At 42.3% G+C, this 13,253-nt stretch overlaps 1 protein-coding gene across 3 annotated transcripts in view; it reads right to left on the reverse strand.

Annotated features, from left to right (window-relative positions):
- LOC131678827 (homeobox protein homothorax-like) overlaps positions 1–12,697 on the reverse strand; it is an 885,299-nt gene extending 872,602 nt beyond the window's left edge. The window contains exons 1-2 of one of the 3 annotated variants that reach the window (XM_058960309.1): positions 12,547–12,697; positions 12,352–12,379 (exon numbers count right to left, since the gene is read on the reverse strand). In XM_058960309.1, coding sequence (XP_058816292.1) covers positions 12,352–12,379; positions 12,547–12,567 — 49 coding nt within the window. In that variant the 5' untranslated portion in view covers positions 12,568–12,697. Of the gene's footprint in view, positions 1–9,717; positions 9,746–12,351; positions 12,380–12,546 lie in introns of those variants that run through there. The other 2 variants (XM_058959597.1, XM_058960872.1) reach the window with 2 other exon arrangements.
- Between the last annotated feature and the right edge of the window lie 556 nt (positions 12,698–13,253).

The raw sequence follows: 13,253 nt of genomic DNA on the forward strand, positions 1-13,253 counted from the left end.
AGGAGTGCTTTGAGCTACGTGGAAATAGGGGAGCCCGCGAGCGCACCAGGGTGACCTCGGTCGCCAGATGGCAGCGTGAGTGGGACAACTCTTCGAAAGGTAGGTGGACTCACCGGCTGATACCTAGCATATCGAGCTGGGTGGGAAGACCCCATGGGGAAGTTCACTTCCACCTGACACAATTCCTGTCAGGCCATGGCTGTTTCCGTCAGTACCTCCACAGGTTCGGGCACGCGGAGGTCCCAGTCTGCCCGGACTGCCCAGGTGTAGATGAAACAGCCGAACACATACTGTTCGTATGTCATCGGTTCGACGTCGAAAGAAGAGCAATGCTTGACGTCTGTGGCTGGGACACAACCCCGGATACCCTTATTCAGCGGATGTGTCAAACGGTGGAGAAGTGGAACGCAGTCTCGGCTGCTACCATCCAGATTGCCAGTAGGCTACAGGTAATCTGGCGAACCGAGCAACAGACGGCGGGCACGGCTAACTAGTGATTGGTTAGCTGGAGCGAGAAAGGCCAAGCGCAAAATAAGAGAGTGAATGGCCTGTTCATGCCGAGGTAGGTTGGCGCAGCGAATGGCAACCGCGTAAGAGGTAAACCCAGCCACCCCGAAGCAAGACAGAAGAGTGAGTGTATAGGCGTATAAGTGGACTGCCTCATGCCAAGACGGGAGGGTCGTAGCGTAGTATGTTGGAACTAAGCTATCGATGCCTCATGGCGTGGCAGAGGAGTGAAAGGGTGAGCATCCAAGTCAGTCTCACATTGCATGTTAAGGGTGACCATAAAAGTCAGCCTCACAGGTTGGTAGAGGCTAGCACAAAAGTCAGCCTAGCAAGGAATGAAAAAGGTGAGCACAAAAGTCAGCCTCGCATGGTATGTCAGAAGTGGGGCCTAAGAAAAATGTCCCACATGGGATGCCAGAGGGAGTGACAAAGGTACAATAGAGTGGCACGATTGAGAGTGAATCAGGTGATAGGGTGAGCACCCAAGTCAGCCTCACATGGATGGGTAGGGCGAGCACAAAAGTAAGCCTAGCAAGGAATGAGTAAGGTGAGCACACAAGTCAGCCTCGCATGGAACGTAAAAGGTGAGCACAGAAGTCAGCCTCATGTGGGAGTGTTTGAGAGTGAATCAAAGTGTGATTGAGAGAGCACCCAAGTAAGCCTCATACAGGATGTATGATCGCGTGAGTGAGAGTGAATGAGTACATTTAGTACAGCCATCCCCCCAGAAGTAATACCGAGAGGTAGTTCCTGGGAGGAATGATGGCGGAGCCCAATGGAGTTTAGTCGGTATTAATGGCTGGTCACCATTCGAGTCCGACACGCCCCCAGTGCACTCCGTGTGGTAGATTGGACCCTACCGTTAGCACGTGTACTGGGCTAGGACATAAAGGTCTTCTCCATTGTAAAAAAAAAAAGGGGGTGGCTTCTATTGTCCTCTTCGTTCTCAGGAAGGCAGGTGGTAGGGAGGAGTCCCCAGAAAGAAGGGCGAAGTGTTGACCGATTGCATTAGCAATTTCAGAGGGCTCAATTGGAGTGGTACCGTTAACCGTTAGTGCGAAGCCGTTTTGCCTTCTTTTGCCGCTTAGGGCATTAACCCTTTTCCACAGATCCGCAGTCGACGAATCGGAGCTGATCCCGTCTAGGAAAGATGCCCAGCTGGCCTCCTTGGCTTTCTCGATGGCCCACCTGGCCTGGTTCCTGAGGCGACGAATATCCGCTGATCTCTCATCCCATCGATGATGGTCAAGGGGGGTATTTTTAAGATTTCGAAGGGCTTTTCGTCGTTTTTTGATTGCTCTCGCTACTTCTGGGTTCCACCAATGAACCGCTCGTTTTGGTGGTGCTCCGCTAGTTCAGGGAATGCATGGTTTTGCAGCCTGTGTCATTACCGTTACAAGCTCGTCTGGTGAATAATCCCGGTCTCGATCGAGTGCATCCGATACGTTATCTTCGTAGGTGAGCCACTCCGCCCGATCATAGAGCCAACGACGACGCCGCGACGTAGAGGGGGGCATCCGGTCATAGGAGACTACGATTGGGAAGTGATCGCTGTTTCCAGTATCGGCGAGAACCGACCATCCGCAGGTTCCAGCAATGGAGCTAGAACAGATGGTTAAATCTAAGGCGGATGTGGATCGGCCCCGGAGGAAGGTGATACTACCGTCATTTAACGTTACCGCGTTGCTCTCTTCGATGGCCTCGATAATGGCATTATCGCGATGGCAACACCTTTTGGAACCCCATGCTGTGTGATGGGCGTTAAAGCCACCTATTAATAGGAAGGGGGTGTGTAGTTGCTTGAAGAGATTCCGCAATTTATTTCCCACGTTACTGACTTTCTGAGGGATGTAAATAGACGCTACTGTGCAACTTATGGAAAAGTTGATTTTTCTTCCCACTACAATGAGGTCAGTGTCAAATTTTACCGGCTCAGACGGCAGGTCAGCTCTGGTTCCTAGACCGACCGTCTGGTAGATGTTCGACCCTTTGGCTGATTCCCAAATGTAACGGTAACTGAACCAAGGTGATGGATCCGTGTTTCCCTTTATGTGTGTCTCTTGGATGGCAAGACAGATGGGCGCAGAGCGTGCAATGATGCGTTGGAGGTCTCCTAGGTTTGCTCTCAGGCCGTTTGTGTTCCATTGGATTCCCAGTGTGCAGTTTGTTCCGTCGGGTAGTGGGGTTGGACAGGTGCTGGAGCTATTCCTGACCGGACTTCTGCTAGATACCATTTGTATGGGTCGTGTGGAAATTAGAGGTACGAGTGGTGACGAGTCCGCCGCGGGTGTGCGTTCAGAGGGTCTTTGGCCTGTCGTTGGTGTTTCTGTAGAAAAGGTAGAGGCAACAGCAGTTGGGTTCAGATGGGTTCTGAGGTTGTAGGAACTTACCCGGGAGGGCCCCGGGTTCCCCGTGCCGGCAACCGTCGGGAACTCATCGGATGACTCCGGCGAGTCGGGGAAGGAGCTTTTTTTGCTGCGCGGTGAGCAGGTTTTGTTGTTACCGTCTTCAGGTCTGATGGTTTCTTCGTGGACTTTGAGCTTTGACGTTAGTGTGGCTGGTTTTGTACCGTCGGACCCTGAAGGAAGATAAGGTGCGACAGATGGTTCCGATCGAGTATCAGGACTGTTGGAACTTACCCGGGAAGGCCCCGGGTTCCCCGCGCCGGCAACCGTCGGGGACTCATCGAGTATCTCCGGAACTTCCCGAGTCGGGGGCGACGCGGGGAAAGGGTCTTTTTTCATTTACGGTGTGCAGGTTTTGTTGTTCGTGCTGTCCCATTGTGATTTCGTGTTCACGGATTCTATAAATGCGGTGTAGTTGTAGCGATTTTCAGCGTTCATGTCGCTGCTCCTGTAGCGGAAATGAACTGGGTCCCAGGAGCAACCGGCGACAGGGCTTAGGTTGCTGAGCCGAATGTTGGTGTGGCTGTGGTCCAGTCGATTGGGGATCGATTCTTCTTTATTAGATTTGTTATTTGCTCTTAGCCCAAGTAACGGATCAGGTGACGGATTGTTGCTCTGTGTTTCGATGGTTGGCGGCGGAGTGCCGCCTGGCGGATATTGGCTGAAAAGATTTGGGGGCGGTCGGTTGTTGACTGTTGGATTTAGTTTGGAGGTACTTGCCTGGGTAAAACCCGGGCCCGCGCCGACAGCCGCCGGGGGTGCATCGGGAGAACCCGGAACGTCCCGTGGTTTCGACTATTGAATGCTGTTGCTATGGTTGTTTTCTGCTTGCTGGATTGAGTGTTGTTGGGTTTATTCAGAGATGAGGTTCGAGTAGTCAACGTCCGGTGGTGGTTCTTGACATAGCGTGTTGAGTGATGTTGATGAGCTGGAGCGTGACCAGGACATGGCAGAGTCCATGATAGGCGAAGGCAGTGTTATGTCGGGGGTAGCTTTGGGGTTGGGGCTTCTAGATTTGTCAGTGTTGGTCTTCCTAGTGTCTTTCTCTTTCTGGCGGTTGGATCTCCTAAGCTCTGCTTGGTTGGACAGACCAACGGGGGTTACGGTTCGATGAACTTTCCTTTCTTGGGCTTTGTTCCCGTGGAAGCAGTATCGTCGGAGGGAGTGTTCTCACGGAAGTGAATAGACTGCTTTTGGTGGAGCTCGGTGATGGCAGTTTTGCTATTTCTGCAGAGGCCGCTGCCAGCTGTTGTTGTTGTTGTTGTTTGGCGCATTGTTCTTTCAGGTAATTAATTGTCCGATCTTTGCTTTTCTTTTGGGCCATGCTTTCCTTTAGAGTTGCTAACTCCTTTTGTAAATGGGCTATTACTGTGTCCCGTTCGTCATCCTTGGTGTTTCCTTCGGCAACGCTCGCGTAGCTAGGGCCTTGCTGCCGTTTAGTTACAAGAGCTCTAGCCTCAGAGAAAGTCAAGTTTTTGTCGATTCTGATCTTGGTGATCTGTTCCTCCTCTACAAATTTGGGGCACTTCCTGCTGCGGGTCGAGTGCCCATCTCCGCAGTTGATGCAGAGGCTAGGGTTCTTGCAGGGATTTTCCTTGGATGTCTCGTGTTCTTGGCTGCAGTTCAGGCAGGCGACGGAGTAGGGGCAGAAGCGGCTGCCGTGTCCGAAATGACCACACTTGAAGCACATCATCGGCAACGGGTAGTACGGGCGGATGCTAGTACGCAGCAGGCCGATGAACACGTTTTCCGGGAGTTTGGAGCCAGAGAAGGACAGAATAAATAGTGGTGTATTGACCGGTTTTCCTTCAAGTTTTTTTTGTTATACGTCGAACATTCGTAACCCCTTGAGCCTTGAGCTCTTCCAAGAGTCGAGCTTCTTCGACGTCTTTGGTGTCAGGGTCGTAGATGACGCCCTGTACTAAGTTGAGGGTTGGATGGGAGATAACTTTCACCGTTTGGCCGCCTATGAGCTGGTCCAGTTTCTTAAGGGACAGGAAAGCTTTCTTAGATCTGGTTCTAAGCACATATCTGGATCCCCTTGCCTCCTTCGTTGCACTCACTATATTTCTTGGGTCGATTCCTAGCACTGCCTGTACCTATAATGAGGAAGGGATCAGCTGGGAGGCGTTGTTCGTCTTTTCCTGTTTCGTTGACGGCACGCAGTAATAGCGTCTGCTGATCAAATACGTCTCCAGAATTCAGGTAACCGGGAAGAGATCGGCTGAGGGGAGGTTCCCCGCCCCAATCGGGGGGAGGGGGGCGTGGCATTCTGCTTAATAGACGAAGGGCTCGTCACGACACTATCGTACTAGTCACTTCACACGCGCAGACCGATTGGACTCTTGGGTTCGCTGCTTAACACGCGTACAAATCTCCGACGGTTGGCAACTTAATGGAGGCGCAAGTTTTTCACAGGGTTTGAAAATTCGACTTTGTGGAGACGCAAGTTTTTCACTTAGTTTGAAAATTGGAATTGGTGGAGGCGCGGTCGCGTTTAACGGTTTGAAATTAAAGTTTTGGCGGAGGCGCGAGTTGTTTACCTACTGCGTCTGCGCTCCTGTTACCTGTTACGATTTTCGATGTCCAATCATTTCGCGGAAAAAACGTAGTATGCTTAGTATATCGCTGGTTTAGGTTGGGGGCGACCCTTTGGCGGCTCCGCTGTCCCTCGGGATAGAGCAGACCCGCCGGAAAGCGAGTTTCGACGGACTTGATTTTCGCACTATAGATCTGGTTAATGGACACTGCACTTGCGTAAACTATTCCTGAGGTAGCGAGATACTACAGCGGTTGGTGCTGGATGGCAGAGGCCGAGATCGAGAGAAAGATCCGGGTGGCGTAGGCCGAGCACTTGTTTTTCGGGCGATCACGGGCCAGAGCGAAGAAAAAAAAAATTAAACTCAACCGATCACACAGAGTGATTGATACTGACTGAGATTTCAATTCTTTTCTTCAAACTACAAACACTAACTCTTGTTCTTTGAAACCTTTTTTCAGAGTCCTTCGAAACATTGACCGCCATTGCAGGACCTTCCGGATTCGTTCCATTTTCCTACCAAGGTAAATAATAAAAAAGAAATCATTTGTATGATTTTTTTCTGATAAACAATCTATCATATGTATTTTCAGAGTCGTTAGAAGCACCCTGTTCTGAATCGATCGTTACCACTTACAACGCACCTTTGTCGAACAATAATGAAATTCTTACACAACTTAAGAAGAAATATAAAGAAACAAGAGACAGCAATGAGCGATACAGGATTTTAACTACACTTCCCAAAAGTTGGACTACATAAAGAATTATGGAAGAGTTCAATGTTTCTCAATATATGACCAACAATGCAAAAGCATTGCAGCAAGAGAAAGGAATAATGGTGGTGCCTGAAAAGAGTTTAAGCTTTGCGGCAATAGGAAGAGAAACGATAACATGTGTTACGAATTTTTATAATAGTGACGATGTAAGCCGCGTCTGTGCAGGGAAAAGGGATTTTTTAATATCTAACAATCAAGAAGGCAAAATTTACGTACAGAGAAGATTAGTTTTGTGTAACTTGCAGGAGGCGTATTCTATCTTCAAAAATACTTATCCTGATATTAAAATAGGATTTTCCATGTTCGCTACTAATCGTCCAAAACACTGCATTTTGGCAGGGACAAGTGGCACGCATACCGTATGCTTATGTATATATCATCAAAACATTAAACTTATTTTCAAAACATTACAAAGCAGTAAATCACTTCTAGATGGTGCTAACTCCTATCATGATTTGTTTCCAAAAATAATTTGTGAAAATTCGAGCGAACAATGTTGGCTGCAGTGTTGCGGATATATATATATATATATATATATATATATATATATATATATATATATATATATATATATATATATATATATATATATATATATATATATATATATATATATATATATATATATATATATATATATATATATATATATATATATATATATATATATATATATATGGTCAGCAGAATGTTGTAGGGGAGACTGAAGCTAGTTGGCGGTGTTTTCAGTTTTCATTTTTAACCGCTTTGATTTTGGTAGATCTTGCAAAATAGAACACGTTACATGAAAGGGCAGACTGCTGGCAACATCTCTGAATTTTATGAAAATGATTGATACGTTGTCTTTATTTCTAGAGACAGAAATATGTGACGCGGAAAAGCCGCCAACTTACCCCAGCCTCGGGGTAAGTTGGCGGTATGTATGGGGTAAGTTGGCGAAATGCCAGAAAATAAGCAATCAAATGGAAATCCGATTACATCAGTGGTCCTTATGAGATGGTCGGTGTTAAGTCAGACCGGACTAAGTCGCAAAACATCAAAAAATGAGATAATTATAGCAATGGATACAGAATTTCGTCAGCTACATTCGACTCTTGCCAGATTTGAAATATGTAACAATAAACAAGAATTACGGCAAAAATTAATTTCCAATCATAATGTAAAGGATGCTGCGATTCAAACTCGTTTTTCTCGAAATCAATATTTTGTCACTTAGTTCGGTCTGACTTAACACCGACCAGATGTGGCGATTGTCTTTTCAATAAAATTGTATATTATTCGACACTTTTACTATATTTCAGTCTCAACGCCCCGTTATTTTAACTTAGACGCGTACTCCATATTCAAAAGCAAATTTTCGAGGTTATTCAGCCGATTGTCCGAAGTAATTGTTCCCTGCATTGACGAGAGACACAAGAAATAGTTTCTCTTACTTTGGAGCGAATTTTAGAAATAAAATATTTGATGACTATTTTTGCATTATAAATAATACCGCCAACTTACCCCAGCAGCATATTTTATGAAAAAGGATTTAAAAAAATACTTTTGTGTATAGTTAGGTGAAATATCTATACGGATACGGAAAGCTCTTTTCACGCACTATCGAAAAATATAATCATTTGAGGAATAGATTGAAAACCCCTTAAATAACACAAAATGTTTAAAATTATGAAAATTTGCAAAGTATGCTCAAAAACACAATTTCGCCCACAGCTTCTACTAAACAAAATGTTTTGCAACAAAAACTCATTGGATAATGCGTTTCACATTACTTGAGGTTCACATTGAGAGACAGCGCATTATGTATATTACAAACGGAGAAAAGGGGATTCCGCCAACTTTCCCCAACCGCCAACTAGCCCCGGGCTCCCCTACATTTGTGTTAGGAGATGGTATAAAGCTTAACACAAGCCAGATGGCGCCGAATAAAAACTCAAATTCACGGAGTTTTATTCATTAATAACATTATTCACGGTGTTTCTAAAACCGTTATTAACAAAAAATGACCATAAATTTGGCATACGGCATTCGAAAGATATAGTATCCAAGCCAAATTTACGGTCATTTTTTGTAACGGTTTTAGGAACACCGTGGCTCGTTAGGTTTAGGTTTATAGTATGTTCGGAAGAATTATGGTAAGTAACACGATACATGTTTTGGTTAGAAAATTTTAGTTCCACCTGTTACCGCATAGAGTGCGCCAACACTATCTGTTCATAGAAGTGAGATATAATATCGAGATGTTCAGAAGAATTATTGCAAAATGCCTGTTCTACAACTTTGTGGAAAACACTTAATCTTTATCTCTTTCCTTTGAAAAGTTAGTGTTGGCGCCCTCTGCGCGGTAAAATGTGGAACTAAAATTTTCTAAACAAAACATAACTCGTATTACTTACTATAATGCTTCTGAACATACTATTGACCTAAAGCTAACGATTATATCACAAAAATGTTTAGCTCGTGTGAATCTAGTAGGGGACGGTGGGAAGTTGTGAACCATGGTGAGTTGTGAACACCGTCAATTACCGCTAAGCTATAGATGATAAAAATCTGGTAACTACTTTTAAATGTTTCTACTATCATCACGTCACTTTCTCATTAGCAAATGTTGTATTAACTCATGTTCTTAAGTGCGGGTAACTGGCGAATAAATGTACCAAACAAAAAGTTGTTTTACTCAATTGTATTTTTCGAAGAAATGTAAAGGGGGGAGTTGTGTACCACCATTAGAGGGGAATTGTGAACCATGCATTTCACTGGGTTATAGTTTTTTTAAAGGACAGTAGCATAATTCGAAAACCAGGGATGAATCAATTTTATTCGAAGAACAGGATTCTGCCACAATTTTAATTTCCTCATGCCATAACCGCGAATTCAGGTGGCTTTGCGCGAATCATGTTGTCACCGACTCATTGCGAATTAGATCACTTTTCCATCTCATCTTTAGTTTAGAAATATTTTAAAATATATCTTCTATAGCCATAATAAAAATAAATCACGAAAATATTCCATCTCTTCTACTTTTTGCGATGGTTCACAACTCCCCACCAAACTAAAAAATGACTATTCCACGCATTTTACGCATTCTGTCATATCTCAAACAAGACAATTATTATTTTGAATTGCTTCAGGGTGTGGATGTATTAATCTGTTCCTAACAAATACCAGGTCTAACATTGAAAATCGACTAATATTTATGGTAGTTTGTATTTGTATTTGTATTTACTTATTCATTCAACGGACTTGTACAGTCTTATCGAAAACTTAAAACTAATACACAGCATTCGAATTTTGCGATAAACATAATTGCAACAGAAACACTTAATTACAACAATATTAATTACAAACAAAATATTAATAAAAACACAATCAGCATGAACATATTTTTACACTGAAACGATTTTGACAACATTAAATTGCCATCGACTTAAGATGTAAGAATTTCGTCGATAGCGATCTGGTGGGACAAAGTATAGGAATCCATTCGTACGGCTGGCATCCATGGTCGATCATTGCAAAGATTCCGAAATTCTCTAAATCGCGCGCCGTACGGCCAAGTGCTGGACGGGAGAGCGCGTTTTTCCAAGTTTGCATCTAGGTCTACCTTGAATGAGACGTAATCTAGCGTAGCAACATCCTGCCTACTCGAAACAAGCTTTTTCACTTTTATAGAACCATTCACGTTTAAACAATCACTAACAAGAACCGAAACTTCTTGCTCGGTGACGTTGCTTTTGACGTTCGATAGATATAGTGTGAAACTATCATTCGCAGTTTTTTCAGGATACATTGTTTCCGAGCAGCTTTCCATTATTAGAGAAGAATGACGGGGTTTTGCAGCTGAATATTCGTTGCGTTGCCAGGATAAAGACGGTTTCGTATATTCAACAAGCTCGGTCATGGTAGCATTCAATGTCTCGATACTTTGCTTCAGGCATTCAATCTCACTATCGCGCTGTTTCCCACGCATATCATAGGCGGCTTTTATCGAACTGACTGAATTGCGAAATTTTACATTCTCCAGCAGGTCACGGCAGTCATCACACATCCAAATAACATTTGAGTTACTGCAGGCAGACAATTCATTTTCCGTTAGGCTGGTGCAGTGTTTGTGGAAATAGCGAAACCCATCACAGAAGCCGTCGCAAACTGTTGGGTCAGATTCACCAAGGGCCGTTTTACACTTTCCGCACGGTTTATCCACTAACTGATTCATGACGAGGCACTAGTATTATCAAAACAATAAGACGGAACAATTGGGTTCGGCAGCGAGAGATATAATCGATTTATTTCGGTCGAGTACAATTTTGCGAAGCAGCAAATTAATATAGTCGAAATGTTAACAGTAGAGCTACAATTTGGTAAAAATATTTAAATACATAAACAATTTTACACCGAGAAAAAAGTAGTTTTGACGGAACACACTAATTTGTAACGCGTCGGTATGAATCAACAACAACAATAGTTATGCCCCGAAAACAAAACTATGTTCACAACTCCCCACTCTCCCCTACTTATACACAATAGGGCATTGCAAAAAAAATTTTTTTTTGAATTCTTAAAGGCCCCCCCTCTCATATTGTGACAAATGTCAAAGTAAGCTCAGATGCCAAATTTCACATCATTTGGATAATTCTAGACCCCCGCCCACTACGATTGAAATTTTTGAAATTGGTGCTATGGGAAAATGTGGAGGAAAAATATATTAAATGCTATAACTTTTGAAGTAGCAATCATAAAATTACAATTTATATATCTTTTTAAAGGAAATAACCTTAGTATTCGAATGGAGATATTCCTGTTTCTATTAAAATACGTGAAAGTGGGGTACTGGGTCATTTTGACTCCAAAACCCCCTATTTTTTTAATTTTTCTGCTCCGTTGTGCAAACCATACATATTTTGCAGTTTTCTAATGTGAAAAAATCTCAGAAATCGAACGGAATTTTTTAGACCTTTGTCCGAATACGAGAAGTTGGGGTTATAGGGCCTTTTTCATTTATATTAAATTTTATCATTTTCTCGTGCATATATCTTTATTATTCTTCATTCAATTTTCATAAATTGTACCTTGTTGGAAAATCCATAGGAACAAAATAAAAATAGATTCGTTACCGGTAAAATTCAGAAACATCAAATTATCAGACATATAGTCTCGATTTCACATTTTTATCATAAAATCGCCCATATTAACTCCATTTAACAACGAAATTCTTATTTAATTTACTATTTATAGTGAAAAATGCACTTAGAAATCACATGAGAAAAGTTTCATACCTGGAAAAATAGGTGAAGTTGTGGTATTAGGACATTTAATGAAAAAAATGTGATTTGTAGAGTTAATGTCAAAAAATTAGATGTTTTTGAATTTTAACGCAAACGAATCTATTTTTGTTGTATTTCTAAGAATTTTCCACGTTCAACAAGGTACAATTTATGAAAATTGAATGAAGAATAATAGAGATATATACACGAGAAAATGATAAAATTTAATATAGATGACAAAAGGCCCTATAACCCCAACTTCTCGTATTCGGACAAACGTCTAAAAGGTTCCGTTCGATTTCTGAGATTTTTTCACATTAGAAAAACTGCAAAATATGTATGGTTTGCACCACGGAGCAGAAAATTTTTAAAAAAATCGGATTTTGGGGCCAAAATGACCCAGTACCCCACAATCCCGTATTTTTCTAGGAACAGGAATATCTCCATTTCAATACTAAGGTTATTTCCTTTAAAAAGATATATAAATTGTAATTTTCTGATTGCTACTTCAAAAGTTATAGCATTTAATATATTTTTCCTTCACATTTTCGCATAGCATTAATTTCAAAAATTTCAAGCGAAGTGGGCGGGGGTCTAGAATTGTCCAAATGATGTGAAATTTGGCATCTGAGCTTACTTTGACATTTGTCACAATATGAGAGGGGGGGCCTTTGAGAATTCAAAAAAAATGTTTTTCTGCAATGCCCTAATACACAACCATGCACTGCTAGACCCCATGCAAAACTGACTCAGACATCACTTCGTAAAAAGTTTAAAAACTTATTTTAACAAAGCAGGATTTATTAGCTGTCTTCGACAAAGTTGTAGGCAAAATAATTATATTTCTTATTTTCACTTACAGAGATAATACGATGCATACAGTGCCTCCTAGCGGCGAAAATGTGAGTTAGTGGGTTTAAGTATTATCTAGATAATTAAGAAACAGTACACTGATACTTTATTCTGAAAAAGGTTGTAGACAATATTGCTTCATTCAAATGGTAATCAAAAATAGTACAACCCTCTTCCTAATGCGGCCAAAATAGGTCCATTACCCGATTACGATTGTGCACCATATTTTCCTGTTGATATATAAACTACCATCTCTCGAACAACTACCACGTGTTTGGCGGCCAGAAGGCCATCGGGTTGTCCCGCTGTTTTGAAATTTGCTTGCGTTTTTTAAAAGGGACTATTAGATGCCACTACCTATAGAAGCTTCGTCGCAGCAATGTCCAAGTAACCTTTGATAGCAGTCAGGAAGGGTGGAAAAGAAACTCTGAAAGCATTTGAAAGCGCATGAATGAATTTTCCCCTACTAAGGACAAATAGCAAAAAATACCTCCGTTGGGTGTGAACTTGAGCGTTTTAGGGCATGTATGGGTGTGTGTCCTGAAACAATGAGCACGTGTTTGTATATGCTATATGCAAGTGCTACGAAGCAGTAAATTATAGCTGCGAGCAAGATAACACACGAAACGCTATCTCGTAGTGTACTGAGCACATACCAATGGGAGGGACCAGACAGCTACTTTTATGAGTGATAATAGTCGTACACACATTGACGACGATGATGACGGCCAGCAATACTCTCAAATATTAACCCGCAAGGGAACTGGGGGTAACTCCAACAATTCAAGAATATTTATTTTTTTAATCATCACAGATCACGAATTACTTTATTTCTCAATAAGGCATGTTTTACTGAACTGAACAAAATATTTTCGTGAAATAATCTGGGCAAAATTGAAAAAATCTAACA

This window comes from Topomyia yanbarensis, chromosome 1 (genome assembly GCF_030247195.1).
Source record: "Topomyia yanbarensis strain Yona2022 chromosome 1, ASM3024719v1, whole genome shotgun sequence".
Classification (NCBI taxonomy): Eukaryota; Metazoa; Arthropoda; class Insecta; order Diptera; family Culicidae; genus Topomyia; species Topomyia yanbarensis.